Source organism: Oncorhynchus keta, chromosome 14 (genome assembly GCF_023373465.1).
Source record: "Oncorhynchus keta strain PuntledgeMale-10-30-2019 chromosome 14, Oket_V2, whole genome shotgun sequence".
In the NCBI taxonomy this organism is placed as follows: Eukaryota; Metazoa; Chordata; class Actinopteri; order Salmoniformes; family Salmonidae; genus Oncorhynchus; species Oncorhynchus keta.
Genome location: NC_068434.1, coordinates 74,766,581 through 74,779,945, shown reverse-complemented (window position 1 = coordinate 74,779,945; position 13,365 = coordinate 74,766,581). Strand labels below are relative to the sequence as shown.

The 13,365-nt window shown below is 45.5% G+C and overlaps 1 protein-coding gene across 6 annotated transcripts in view; it reads right to left on the bottom strand.

Moving 5' to 3' along the window:
* Positions 1–13,365, bottom strand: part of LOC118373071 (transcription factor SOX-6-like) — a 227,102-nt gene that overhangs the window by 164,647 nt on the left and 49,090 nt on the right. For 3 of the 6 annotated variants that reach the window (XM_052462572.1, XM_052462570.1, XM_052462571.1), the window contains exon 4: positions 5,042–5,092. The exons of the other annotated variants lie outside the window; for them this stretch is intronic. In XM_052462572.1, the coding sequence (XP_052318532.1) occupies positions 5,042–5,076 (35 nt within the window). In that variant the 5' untranslated portion in view covers positions 5,077–5,092. The remainder of the gene's footprint in view (positions 1–5,041; positions 5,093–13,365) is intronic. 6 annotated transcript variants of the gene reach the window in all.

Here is a 13,365-nt window from a genome sequence, read left to right as displayed (position 1 = left end):
GTACTAGGCATGGAATAGATCCTCTACCTCCTAGGGTGTGTTTGTGTAGAGTGATCATCCAAGAGGGAACGTTGTTATCAGAGCAGTGTGTAGACTAGAGGTGCCAGAACCAAATAGAGAAGCCGTGCGTTCCCCCCTCCTGCTGCACGGGGAAGAGGGAACAGGGATGGGAAAAGGCTGGAGGCACTTCAAGTAGCTTCTGACAGATCCTTCTAATTGGAGAGTTATTTTTCCTCCAAGTCTCTGGTATAAATCTAGTTTGTGTTTATTTAGAGTCAGTAAGGGAACAAGTAGGTTTTGGCCGTGTGGCATGTTCCCTCGCTCTCTCTCTTTCCCTAAACCGTCTCACGTCCCTCATACAGACCCTTTCTCTCGCTCTCTCTTCTCTCTCTATCCCTCCAGTTAGGGTGACTGACGTGTCTGTGTTGAGCACATGGAAGCAGCACAAAACAAACTGCTATTGTAAAAAGGGATGATGACTTCGGCTGTCCTTGGATTACATGGTGACTGTTCCACTGTCCTATCCCCCAGTGGGCTCGTCTAACAGCTCACACCGAAGAGCCTATTAGGCCTGGACTCCACGCCGTTGTTAGAAAGGGTCTTGTCCTTTCAGAACACTCTCTCTCTTGCTTTCTATTTTTTCAAGCCAAGGAGGTGGAGGAACACAAGTCCATTGTTCCCTCGCAGATGGAAGTTGGAGTTACTACGGCAACAGCTCTAATCCTTCTTTTTCCCACCTTTCTTCATATTAATGGCCTTTCAAGTGCTACCTTTTAAGTCAGTGGCCAGCGTTCCGCGAGCACAGCTCCCTCGCCTTAATTACATATGATTCTATTCGCACGTAGACAACATGATGAGCTAATCGAAACGTTCTAAATAATGATGTACTGTGAGCAACTATTCCTTATCCTGAGGCCTGGTCTAAGAATAACAATAATGAGGCCGTTATTAAGGATCTGACTTTAAAATGCTGCCCTGCCACCAAAACAGAGAGCATAATTGTTCTGGTGTTGTCCACACAATCAACAACTCATTGTTGTGGACTTGAGAACTAAGGGAGCAGAGAATGGGTCCCATAATGATTGGTCTGTGCTGCCATGCAGGCCCTGTATAGAATTGTCCACAGAAGAATGTCCTTGATAGAGTGCTGATTTGTTGAAAGTGGTGTGAATGAAGACAACTGTCTGGCTTTTTAGAAAAATGTCCTCTTTTTTGTCTGTTTCTCTCACCGCTCAAATAGCCACCAAGCCTCATTAGAGCAGGACCATTCATATGGTGAAAGGCTGGGAGTCACACAGACCCTTCTGAGAGGACATGGAGAGTAGCAGCTAGCTAGATGCTTATACTCCTTTCACTCATCTCTCCCTGAGGAAAGGGAAATGGCTCTATGGTCAGCCTTAAAAAACAGAGAAACCCTCCTAACTAACACGTCAAAAAGGTTTCTTTAAGCAATATTAATAATCATGGAGAATAACATCAACTCAATGCGGCTGAGATGTGTTATCTTGATTAGATTCCAGCACATTTAAAAAGCTAGGAATTGTAGGTATATATAAATAACCAGCTTTAATCACAATCATATTGAGGTTAATAAACACTAACAGCGAAGGTGATAATTGTAGATTAAGTTGTAAGGGCTGAAAGAAACGTTAAGTGAGATGTTTTGTGTCTACATTTAACGGGTGAAAGCTCAGTGGGGTTGTCCAAACGCGGTGCTGCACCTTTTAAATGTACTCCATTGTGAGGCAGGGGAGAGCAAGGGAGAGCAGGGGAGAGGAGAAGGAATGCTAAGTGGGCCCCTTTGCCTAGTCAACCTTCAGTGGGTTGCATTTATCTTCATCTTGTTAGACTAAATGAATTAACAATCTCCGTGTTACACACTTTCTCCTTTCATTACATCAAATAATGTGAGAGATGCAGGAGGAGGTCCTCTCTACTGGGATTAGCCAGGGACTGTTACAGATCTCTCTCTCTCTCTCTCTCACACACATGCACGCACGCACGCACGCACGCACGCACGCACGCACACACGCACACACACACACACACACACACACACACACACACACACACACACACACACACACACACACAACACACACACACAAACACACACACACACACACACACACACACACACACACACACACACACACACACACACACACACACACACACACACACACACACACACACACACACATAATCTGCCAAAATATAATCACATGTTCTTCATAAATATGTAGCTAAATTGAAACACTGCTTCTCTAAAACAAAGCTGGCTTCTAATGTGAGTAAGAACAGATCCTATTCCACTAAAATACATTGTGCACTAACTGTATAATTGAGTGAATTCTTTCACTTTGTTGCAGACGTACTGCTCTGTATGTGAGATTTAGACAGAATGTAATTATTTTCTAAGACAGTACAAAGGCTCCATGCTACATTATTAATATAAAGTGAACCTGTTTAAAGTTCTCCCTGATATCCCTGGTATTTTTCACAATGACTATTCCTCTGCCTGCATCAGCGCGCATTAACAACCAGCATTATTCTCTAAACTGAAAATGGGGGATTGGTACTTTTACAGCTATTGCAAGTATGAGTCAAAACAAGAAGTGATGACTCATTAGTGTAAAATAATGACTAGTTTGTCCAGCGGTATTTTAGTGAGTGACTCAGATATGAAAAGTCACCTTAGACATCTGCCCCTGAAATGTGAAAAGTCACCTTAGACATCTGCCCCTGAAATGTGAAAAGTCACCTTAGACATCTGCCCCTGAAATGTGAAAAGTCACCTTAGACATCTGCCCCTGAAATGTGAAAAGTCACCTTAGACATCTGCCCCTGAAATGTGAAAAGTCACCTTAGACATCTGCCCCTGAAATGTGAAAAGTCACCTTAGACATCTGCCCCTGAAATGTGAAAAGTCACCTTAGACATCTGCCCCTGAAATGTGAAAAGTCACCTTAGACATCTGCCCCTCTGTCAGAGCAGAAGTGGAACTTCTGGGCCACACAGCTGGGGAGACGACTGAGTTTAATAGACAACATGTCCTTTCAGAGTACTACACAGAAATAGATGTATTAATGAGGCACAAGGCAGAGTTGCTGTCATACTTTCACATAATTGCACTGACAGAGCCCCCTTTGACCCAATTCAGTTGCTTAAGAAAATATGTTGTGGTGCTAGCAACACTGAAGAAACATGGTCCGTCTCCCATACCCCTCCCCTCCCATTCTCTCTCTCCCTCCGAACCTTCCCTCCCCAGGACACAACAAGCCGTGGCCAAGCAAAAGGCCAGACCCTTAAAGGCAAAGCCTGCCTTTAATCTTGGCCTGATTGTTGAGGCCTCTGTCCTCCAATCACCCGAGCATGTGTGCGTGATATCGTTCCACTGGCACTTCTCATTTAATTAAAACAGACAGTGACAGAAGGATGTGGATTAGGAACTGTAATGATGCATTTACTTAGATGAATCGCAGTGTTCTCTCAGAGTACTGATTTCGACAAAGAACAAAAGGAAATTGCTACGAAAGAGGCTTGCAGTCAAAGGTCATGTTTTGTCTATGTGGATCGATGTGGGTCTTCAAGTTATTGGGCTGTAAGAATCTCAGTTGGATTTAAGAGGTGTTGCTTTCTTCAGCCCTCCCCCACCCTCTGTTCAGCTAGATATCTGCCCAACTGGTGCTGCTTCAACAGGTGGCTGGAGTCAAACACAATCCTCCACTCTGTAGCATTAGTGGCCCAGTGGAAATGAATAGAGGCAACATACCTTCAATAATCCAACACATGCCTGAGTATGATCCCCAGCCTCCGGCCAACACTGAAGTTGTAAGACTCACTACGCCTTGGAAACGGAGGCTACATGCAAATTAAATAGAATAGTCTATTTTAAGGACATTTCTAATAAATGTGATTTTTTAAAGATATATGTTTGATTTGTGTATGTGTATTCTAGATAAGGTAGCCCAGATAGTTTTTGTGCTATATTTGGAATTAAATGGCTCTACCGCCTCTTAAATCTCACTTCATTCTGTGCTGGAATATTGACTGAGATGTTATTTCTTTTTACTGTTGTCTGTGTTGAGAGTAAGGATACTCAATAGTAACCTTTCAAACTAGATACTAATGGGGTATTTTAAAATAGGATCTAAAGCAATGTTATATCCATGGCATTATCACGTCCTTTATTTTACCGTGTTCCAACAGTTCTGAGGGGGAAAAATGCTGTTCATTTAATGAAATAAATGACCTTTTGAAAAAAAGAATCAAAGAGGATTCATTAGCTTTACTAAAGTTTGGCTGACAGCAGCTTTGAAAGGCAGATCCTGTTGCTGCTGCGTCTTTTAACGAGGCACCATTAATTAGGCTGCAACATTCAAGCCTGGAGAAAGAGAGGAAAGAGGAGCCAATGGCGAATATACTCACTTATTGACTTCCTCTGTGTTATAACAGCACAAATTCTTAAATACAATCACAGGATGGGTTTAAAAGAAAAATAGTGTCAAGGTTTAATTTTTGGGGACTTTGCGGTGGAGTACAAACACACACGCACACAACAGGAAACAGTACATAACAAACCAAGCCCCACCCTTGACCCCCACCCAACTGTCCTGGCCATGAGTCTAGAAGAGGGGGGCAGACAAAAGCATGCAGTACAAACACGGAAACCCTAATTTGAGAGGCACAGTACCCAGGGGTGAGATGGGGGGGGGGGCATCGCTACACATCTGTGTGTGAGGTTAGAGTGGAAAACGCTTTCAGTCTGACTATGGAGTGTGTTGGGTATCAGTGTGAGGATGCCACGGAGAACGCTCTAGAGGGGGAAAGGTGGAAGTGACTATTTTACACTCACAACACACAGCTGGGGTGGATTCCCAGACACACAACCCTCCCACTGACCCCGCCCAGCCAGGGAGGAACGTGATCTAAGGCTAGGTGTTGGGAGCTGGAGCTGTGAAGGGACAGATGAGTTTAGCCCCTGACCCCTGACCCCCTGACCCACGACTTTACAACAACAACTGAAAAAGAAACTAACCTCAGTAAAAAGCTGCTACGAAGAAAGCCCTCCATGTCAGCGTGTGGGGTTCTGCGGCAGGAGAAATACAGAGAACCATTTTAACACTGAAAAAAAGCAACATGCAAAAAACACAGAGCAATGCATGCATCTTTCTCTTCAAATAAGGTATGTCTTTAATTAAGGCAGTGTGGAGGATAGGAAGCTCATCCTCTCCTCTGCATTGACGTCATTACTTCTAGTCTTTCCTCAGAGAGGGGAGTGGATCTGCATACAGCAAGGGCCTGATGATGTGTTTGCAACAAATAAACCCTTTCCTATTGATCCTAGCGCAGCATTCTTCCTAAGCTCTCTCCAGAGTGACACATACATTTCTGTAACCGCTGATCCCAGACCAGCCTCTGGCAGGGCTCGGAGTGGTAGGAGGAGCAGCCAGAGGTGGTCCAGCTGTGTGGCGAGGGCTCTGTGGCTCCTAGGAGCCCCACCACAGGGGCCCGATGCTGGGACACGCACCGCCAAGGAGGCGGGAGGGTGTGGTTCACAATGTCACTGTTCGGAGAGGTCGTTCAGAAGCCTCTGTTATTGGTCTTCAGAATATATACTGTATGTACAGTATATTGTGATTTTGGACTGCTGTGTGCTTCTCTTTAAGCACTATCATCAACGTAGAGGGTTGGAATACAAGTACTTCAGTGATATCAAAACTATAGCCTAACATTTGAGTAATTACCAGGAAATTCCCTTTTCAGAGAGACTGTAAAAACAGCCACAAGCTTCCCTCTCTGACAATGGTAAAGTCGGCAGAAATAAACATGTACAAGTCATCACACCCATTCATAGAAAGACACAGTGTAGTTTCAGCTTGTTATTCAATTGTCTCGGTATTACACATCATCACATCCCTGTCCTGTAAAATGTCTCACCAGCATCTGATCAGCCAAGAGCTAAAGCTGGAGTGAGCTTTTCAAAACTCATGTTAGAAAACGCAATACTCAGTAGCGGCAAAGACAAAAAACCTGCTGAAACGAATGAGTGTTTTCTCCTGCTGTAACAGTCGACTGACTCCCTTTGCAGACGTCATCATAAATAACACACATCAGAGCAAAAGAGATCCAGCATCTTGGCCCTAAATGCTTTCAGTTTTTGGGACATGAGTGTAATTTGCTGTTTTCTCCTCTCCTCTCCTCTCCTCTCCTCTCCTCTCCTCTCCTCTCCTCTCCTCTCCTCTCCTCCAGTGAGGCTGTGGAGACAAAGCCACTGAGAGAATGGAAAGAGTGACAGGACCAAGGACACTGTGCCTTTCAGGGTAGCCTGGCCAGCACTTAGCAGGGCGGTGGACCCGCGAGACCCAGTGGGCTCAGCCGACACTTTCCTCACAATCAGGTGTCTGAGGAGGGCGTTAGGCCAGTGGCACTGCTCTGCTCGGCTCTGTTCCCCGCTCTACTCAGCCCTGCTCTTCTCAGAGCACATAATACCAACATCACACCAGTGACAACGTGAGAAAACAACAGTCAAATCATGCCGAACCGATCAAGCGTGTCTCCTCACCACTCTGAGAAGTGTTAAAAACTCACACACACTTCTCTCTGCACCTTCTCTCTCTCTCTCTCTCTCTCTCTCTCTCTCTCTCTCTCTCTCTCTCTCTCTCTCTCTCTCTCTCTCTCTCTCTCTCTCTCTCTCTCTCTCTCTCTCTCTCTCTCTCTCTCTCTCTCTCTCTCTCTCTCTCTCTCTCTCTCTCTCTCTCCTCTTTTTCAGTCTTCTCTCCATCTCATCTTTAGTAAGGGGACTGACTCGAACACAGAGAGACACATGACACATAACTGCATAATAGACCATCATCATGTGCCCCAAACCCACGTTTGGAGTTTAGATTCCTTGATAGCAGGTTAGCAAGACAGGCAACAAGGCTATGGAAATCCACAGGAAACTTAAACTAACCTAGATAAAAACCCACTGAGTGATTGGACAGTGAGCCATAGAGGCTAGGTTCCTTTGTCCTGACACTGAATGCATGTCTCATGCTTTAGTGGCTCCACAAGATAGTCTTCAGCAAGCTCACTGTCTAGCAGAGGACCAGCCTGCCACCAGGACAGGAAGTGCCAATACAGAAGAGCCTGTTTCTCTCTATCTCTGTCTGTCTGCCTGTCCGTCTCTCTATCTCTGTCTGGCTGCCTGTCCATCTCTATCTCTCTGTCTCTCTACCTGCCTGTCTCCTTCCCTCTGTCTGTCTGTCTGCCTGTCTCCTACTCTCTGTCTGTCTGCCTGTCCGTCTCTATCTCTCTGTCTGTCTACCTGCCTGTCTCCTTCTCTCTGTCTGTCTGCCTGTCAGTCTCTATCTCTGTGTCTCTCTATCTGCCTGTCTCCTTCTCTCTGTCTGTCTGCCTGTCCGTCTCTGTCTCTCTACCTGCCTGTCTCCTTCCCTCTGTCTGTCTGCCGGTCCGTCTCAATCTTTCTGTCTCTCTACCTGCCTGTCTCCTTCCCTCTGTCTGTCTGCCTGTCCGTCTCTATCTCTCTGTCTGTCTGCCTGCCTGTCTCTATCTCTCTGTCTCTCTACCTGCCTGTCTCCTTCCCTCTGTCTGTCTGCCTGTCCGTCTCTATCTCTCTGTCTGTCTGCCTGCCTGTCTCCTTCCCTCTGTCTGTCTGCCGGTCCGTCTCTATCTCTCTGTCTCTCTACCTGTCTGTCTCCTTCCCTCTGTCTGTCTGCCTGTCCGTCTCTATCTCTCTGTCTGTCTGCCTGCCTGTCTCCTTCCCTCTGTCTGTCTGCCGGTCCGTCTCTATCTCTCTGTCTGTCTGTCTGCCTGCCTGTCTCTATCTCTCTGTCTCTCTACCTGCCTGTCTCCTTCCCTCTGTCTGTCTGCCTGCCTGTCTCCTTTCCTCTGTCTGTCTGCCTGCCTGTCTCCTTCCCTCTGTCTGTCTGCCTGTCCGTCTCTATCTCTCTGTCTCTCTACCTGCCTGTGTCCTTCCCTCTGTCTGTCTGCCGGTCCGTCTCTATCTCTCTGTCTGTCTGCCTGCCTGTCTCCTTCCCTCTGTCTGTCTGCCTGTCCGTCTCTATCCCTCTGTCTGTCTGCCTGCCTGTCTCCTTTCCTCTGCATCTCTCTCGCTGCTTGGCCACATTCTGTTACTGTTTCACAACTATCTTTCTCCTTCTCTCTTTTTCTCTCCTCTCTTTTTTGTCTCTCTGCCTGTGTTTCCTCAGCAGTGTGTGCTGTGTAAAACTCCATTGTGGTAATGGAGGCAACTGAAGTACGTCGCTCGTACGTCGCTCTATGGAAGTAAAGATACGGTTTGGAGACCGTATTCAGGAACAAGTGACTGAGCCACATTGTATTTGCTCCTCTCCATATAATCCATAAAGAAAACAGGGGAGCCTTGATTTTTAAACTAAGAGCAGGCCACATTTCAAGGGTAGCGTTTTGGTGAATGAGAAATAGGGAGGATAGACATCAGTGTTAAAAGACAGCTAGCGCTGGGCTCACGGCAGCCTTTTCGAAGAACGGATCTCTGCCAAAAGCTGCCTCTGCCCAACCAACTCTCACCATCTGCAGTAAATGTGCTCCATTAAAGCAGCACCATATGGACAACAAGCTAGCTATTAACACAGCTTCAGCACGTCCCCCTAACCTAGCACAGATTTCAAACTTCCAGTCAAATTGACTGCTGAATTAATGCACCACCACAGCCATGTGGGTCTTGGCATGGAGCACTGCTCCCAGCCTTCAGTCATTAACAGCCCAGGCCAGCTTAGAGCTGAGCAGAGCTGAGCCCAGTGGAGAGAGAGACACAGCGGCCACCTACAGACAGACTCTACTACACCATATCTGACCTGGTCACTAGAAAGTGACTTTTAGTTAATGGGAGAGACTAGCTATAACCTATGCCTACATGTCAGCCCAGGCAGTTGTGAGAGGAGAAGGGAAAAGAGGAGTGAGAGGACCGATGTATCCAGGGGGACATGGAGGAAACAGGACCATGTCCCAGACAACTCTGGATAGTACAGGGAGCAGCAGTAGTCAATAGGCTGAGGGCTTGATACTGTCTGTGTCTCAGTTCTTCCACAGTGATGGAGGTGAGGAGAGGAGACTGCTCCCTAGCTGGTTGATGACGTAGAGCCAAGATGGCACTGATTAACCAGGGTGTGGAGACGTTAATTCCTCTGGGCCAGGCGGCCATGTTGACGCCTCTCCTCCTCTCTGAGTCATGGGGGGACCCACCCACCGCTCACAAAGCTCTCCTCTCTTCTCCCAGAGCATGACGCCACGGCTGCCTGCAAGCCCTCTGTTCTCCCACTCATAGACGAGCATAGACACACACACAAAAGCTCTCTCTCTTTTTCAAACACACACCAAATCAATTACAGTTCTGTGTCTTTAACCCGGCCCCAAAGGTTCAATAAATTATGTTTGTTTATTTGTTTTCCCTCCTGTCACAGGTTCTTAGATTCTGTTCATAATTACAGTGGAAAACACACTTTCCCTCTCTCTCTCTAACAGCCTGGATGTCTACAATGCCTTGCACTAACTCAAACTGCAGGAAGGGAAGCGCTGCTAGGCTACACAATAGTAGGTCTTTGTCAATAGAAAGTGCTCTTTGGTAAAAGGGGTAAATTGGACCCCAGAGTGAAAGAAAAGCAGCAAACAAGTACAGGGGCGGCAGGTAGCCTAGTGGTTAGAGCGTTGGGCCAGCAACCGAAAGGTTGCTAGATCGAATCCCTGAGCTGACAAGGTAAAATAATTTGTTCTACCTCTGAAGAAGGCAGTTAACCCACTGTTCCTAAGCTGTCATTGTAAATAAGAACTTGTTTTTAACTGACTTGCCTCGTTAAAAAACAAAAAAAGGATGTTAAAAAGCAAGGAGGACCAAGGCACTCTTAATCTCATTAAAATACCTTTATTTGCATGGTATGTTCAATGGAACAAATATTTTAAAGCTCTGACATGTTTCGGCAGCATGGCCTTGGTCGTGTCTATTTGTTCCATTGAACATGCCATACAAATAAAGGTATTTTAATGAGATTAAGAGTGCCTTGGTCCTTCTTGCTTTGGACTTTTTACTCTTTCTTTCTCAGGAAATATCGTCATCTGGATGACTCAATATTGTACTCCATAATCATAACGTCCTCTGTGACCCTCTTTTGTGACCTCATGTCAGGCTAAAACAGGAGAATGGAGGGAGAAAAAGTACAAATGAGAAATCCCAGGTAATTAGGAAACATTTGGCTGATGACTATCCAGTGGCTGACCATTCAATGGTGATGAGGTGAATGTCAATGGGATGGTTTAATTGAGAATGCTATGGTCAGTTAAGGTCTATTTGTCTGGTGTCAGCTTTTTGTCTACGGTGTGAGCATGTGTGTGTGTGTGTGTGTGTGTGTGTGTGTGTGTGTGTGTGTGTGTGTTAATGTGCATGTGAGAGTGCATGTGTCATACCCACACACTCTTGAGAAATTCCCTAGAATTACACTTAACACACATATATAGTATAACACACACAACACACACACACACACACACACAACACACACACACACACACACACACACACACACACACACACACACACACACACACACACACACACACACACACACACACACACACACACACACACACACACACACACACACACACATCCATAGTATAACACACACACACACACACACACATACACAGTATAACACACACACATACACAGTATAACACACACACACACACACACACACACACACACACACACACACAGTATAACACACACACACACACACACACACACACACACACACACACACACACACACACACACACACACACATACACACACACATACACAGTATAACACACACACACACAGATACACATACACAGTATAACACACACACACATACACAGTATAACACACACACACACACATACACAGTATAACACACACATACACACATACACATACACAGTATAACACACACACATACACAGAAAAACACACACACACACACACACACACACACACACACATACACAGTATAACACACACACACACACACATCACACACACACACACAACACACACACACATACACACAGACACACACACAAACAAACACACATACACAGTATAACACACATACACACACACATACACAGTATAACACACACACACACACACACATACACACACACACACACACACACACACACACACACACACACACACACACACACACACACACACACACACACACACACACACACACACACACACACACACACACACACACACACACACACACACACACACAGTACAACACACACACACACACACTCACACATACACACACACATACACAGTATAACACACACATATACACACACACATACACAGTATAACACACACACACACACCCCACACACACACCTGCACACACAGTATAACACACACACACACACATACACAGTATAACACACACACACACATACACACCACAACACACACACACACACACACACACAAACACTGTATAAAACACACACACACACACACACACACACACACACACACACACACACACACACACACACATACACTGTATAACACACACACACACACACACACACACACACACACACACACACACACACACACACACACACATATACACAGTATAACACACACACACACACACACACACATACACAGTATAACACACACACACACATACACAGTATGACACACACACACACACATACACACACACACACACACACATACACAGTATAACACACACACACACATACACAGTATAACACACACACACACACCCACACACACATACACACACACCTGCACACACAGTATAACACAGACACACGCACACACACTTGTGCCACTCTTAGTTCTGCTTAATCATATACATTCTGCAGAGTTCTGGATGAAGAGCGCTGCTTATATTAAGTACCTCTGCTCTTGGCCAGTGATGATATTAAGATTCCCTTGTTGAGCAGCGATTACATTTCTTTTTGAACATAAACCAAGCTCTGGGTGTAATTGCCTTGTCATTCAGAAGATATTTCATATAGGAACAACTGCGATGTCTTAATTTCAGGCAATTAATTAATCGATGATCCCATGGGGGGTTATATTTAAAGTGGGATCCTGGTGGTAAGAGCAGAGAGGGAGTGGGTAGGAAGGGGGAGGAAGGGGTGAGGGGGGGGGGGTAAGGAGGGATCTGTCTGACAGGCACAGGATAGAGTTGCTGCTGCTGGCTTGGAGAGAGAGACACTAAGTTCAACCTGTGCTGGGGAAGACACAACACTACCTATGAGGAAACACATTCCTTCAGGAAGACACAACACTACCTATGAGGAAACACATTCCTTCAGGAAGACACAACACTACCTATGAGGAAACACATTCCTTCAGGAAGACACAACACTACCTATGAGGAAACACATTCCTTCAGGAGGACACAACACTACCTATGAGGAAACACATTCCTTCAGGAAGACACAACACTACCTATGAGGAAACACATTCCTTCAGGAAGACACAACACTACCTATGAGGAAACACATTCCTTCAGGAAGACACAACACTACCTATGAGGAAACACATTCCTTCAGGAAGACACAACACTACCTATGAGGAAACACATTCCTTCAGGAAGACACAACACTACCTATGAGGAAACACATTCCTTCAGGAAGACACAACACTACCTATGAGGAAACATATTCCTTCAGGAAGACACAACACTACCTATGAGGAAACACATTCCTTCAGGAAGACACAACACTACCTATGAGGAAACACATTCCTTCAGGAAGACACAACACTACCTATGAGGAAACACATTCCTTCAGGAGGACACAACACTACCTATGAGGAAACACATTCCTTCAGGAAGACACAACACTACCTATGAGGAAACACATTCCTTCAGGAAGACACAACACTACCTATGAGGAAACACATTCCTTCAGGAAGACACAACACTACCTATGAGGAAACACATTCCTTCAGGAAGACACAACACTACCTATGAGGAAACACATTCCTTCAGGAAGACACAACACTACCTATGAGGAAACACATTCCTTCAGGAAGACACAACACTACCTATGAGGAAACACATTCCTTCAGGAAGACACAACACTACCTATGAGGAAACATTCCTTCAGGAAGACACAACACTACCTATGAGGAAACACATTCCTTCAGGAAGACACAACACTACCTATGAGGAAACACATTCCTTCAGGAAGACACAACACTACCTATGAGGAAACACATTCCTTCAGGAAGACACAACACTACCTATGAGGAAACACATTCCTTCAGGAAGACACAACACT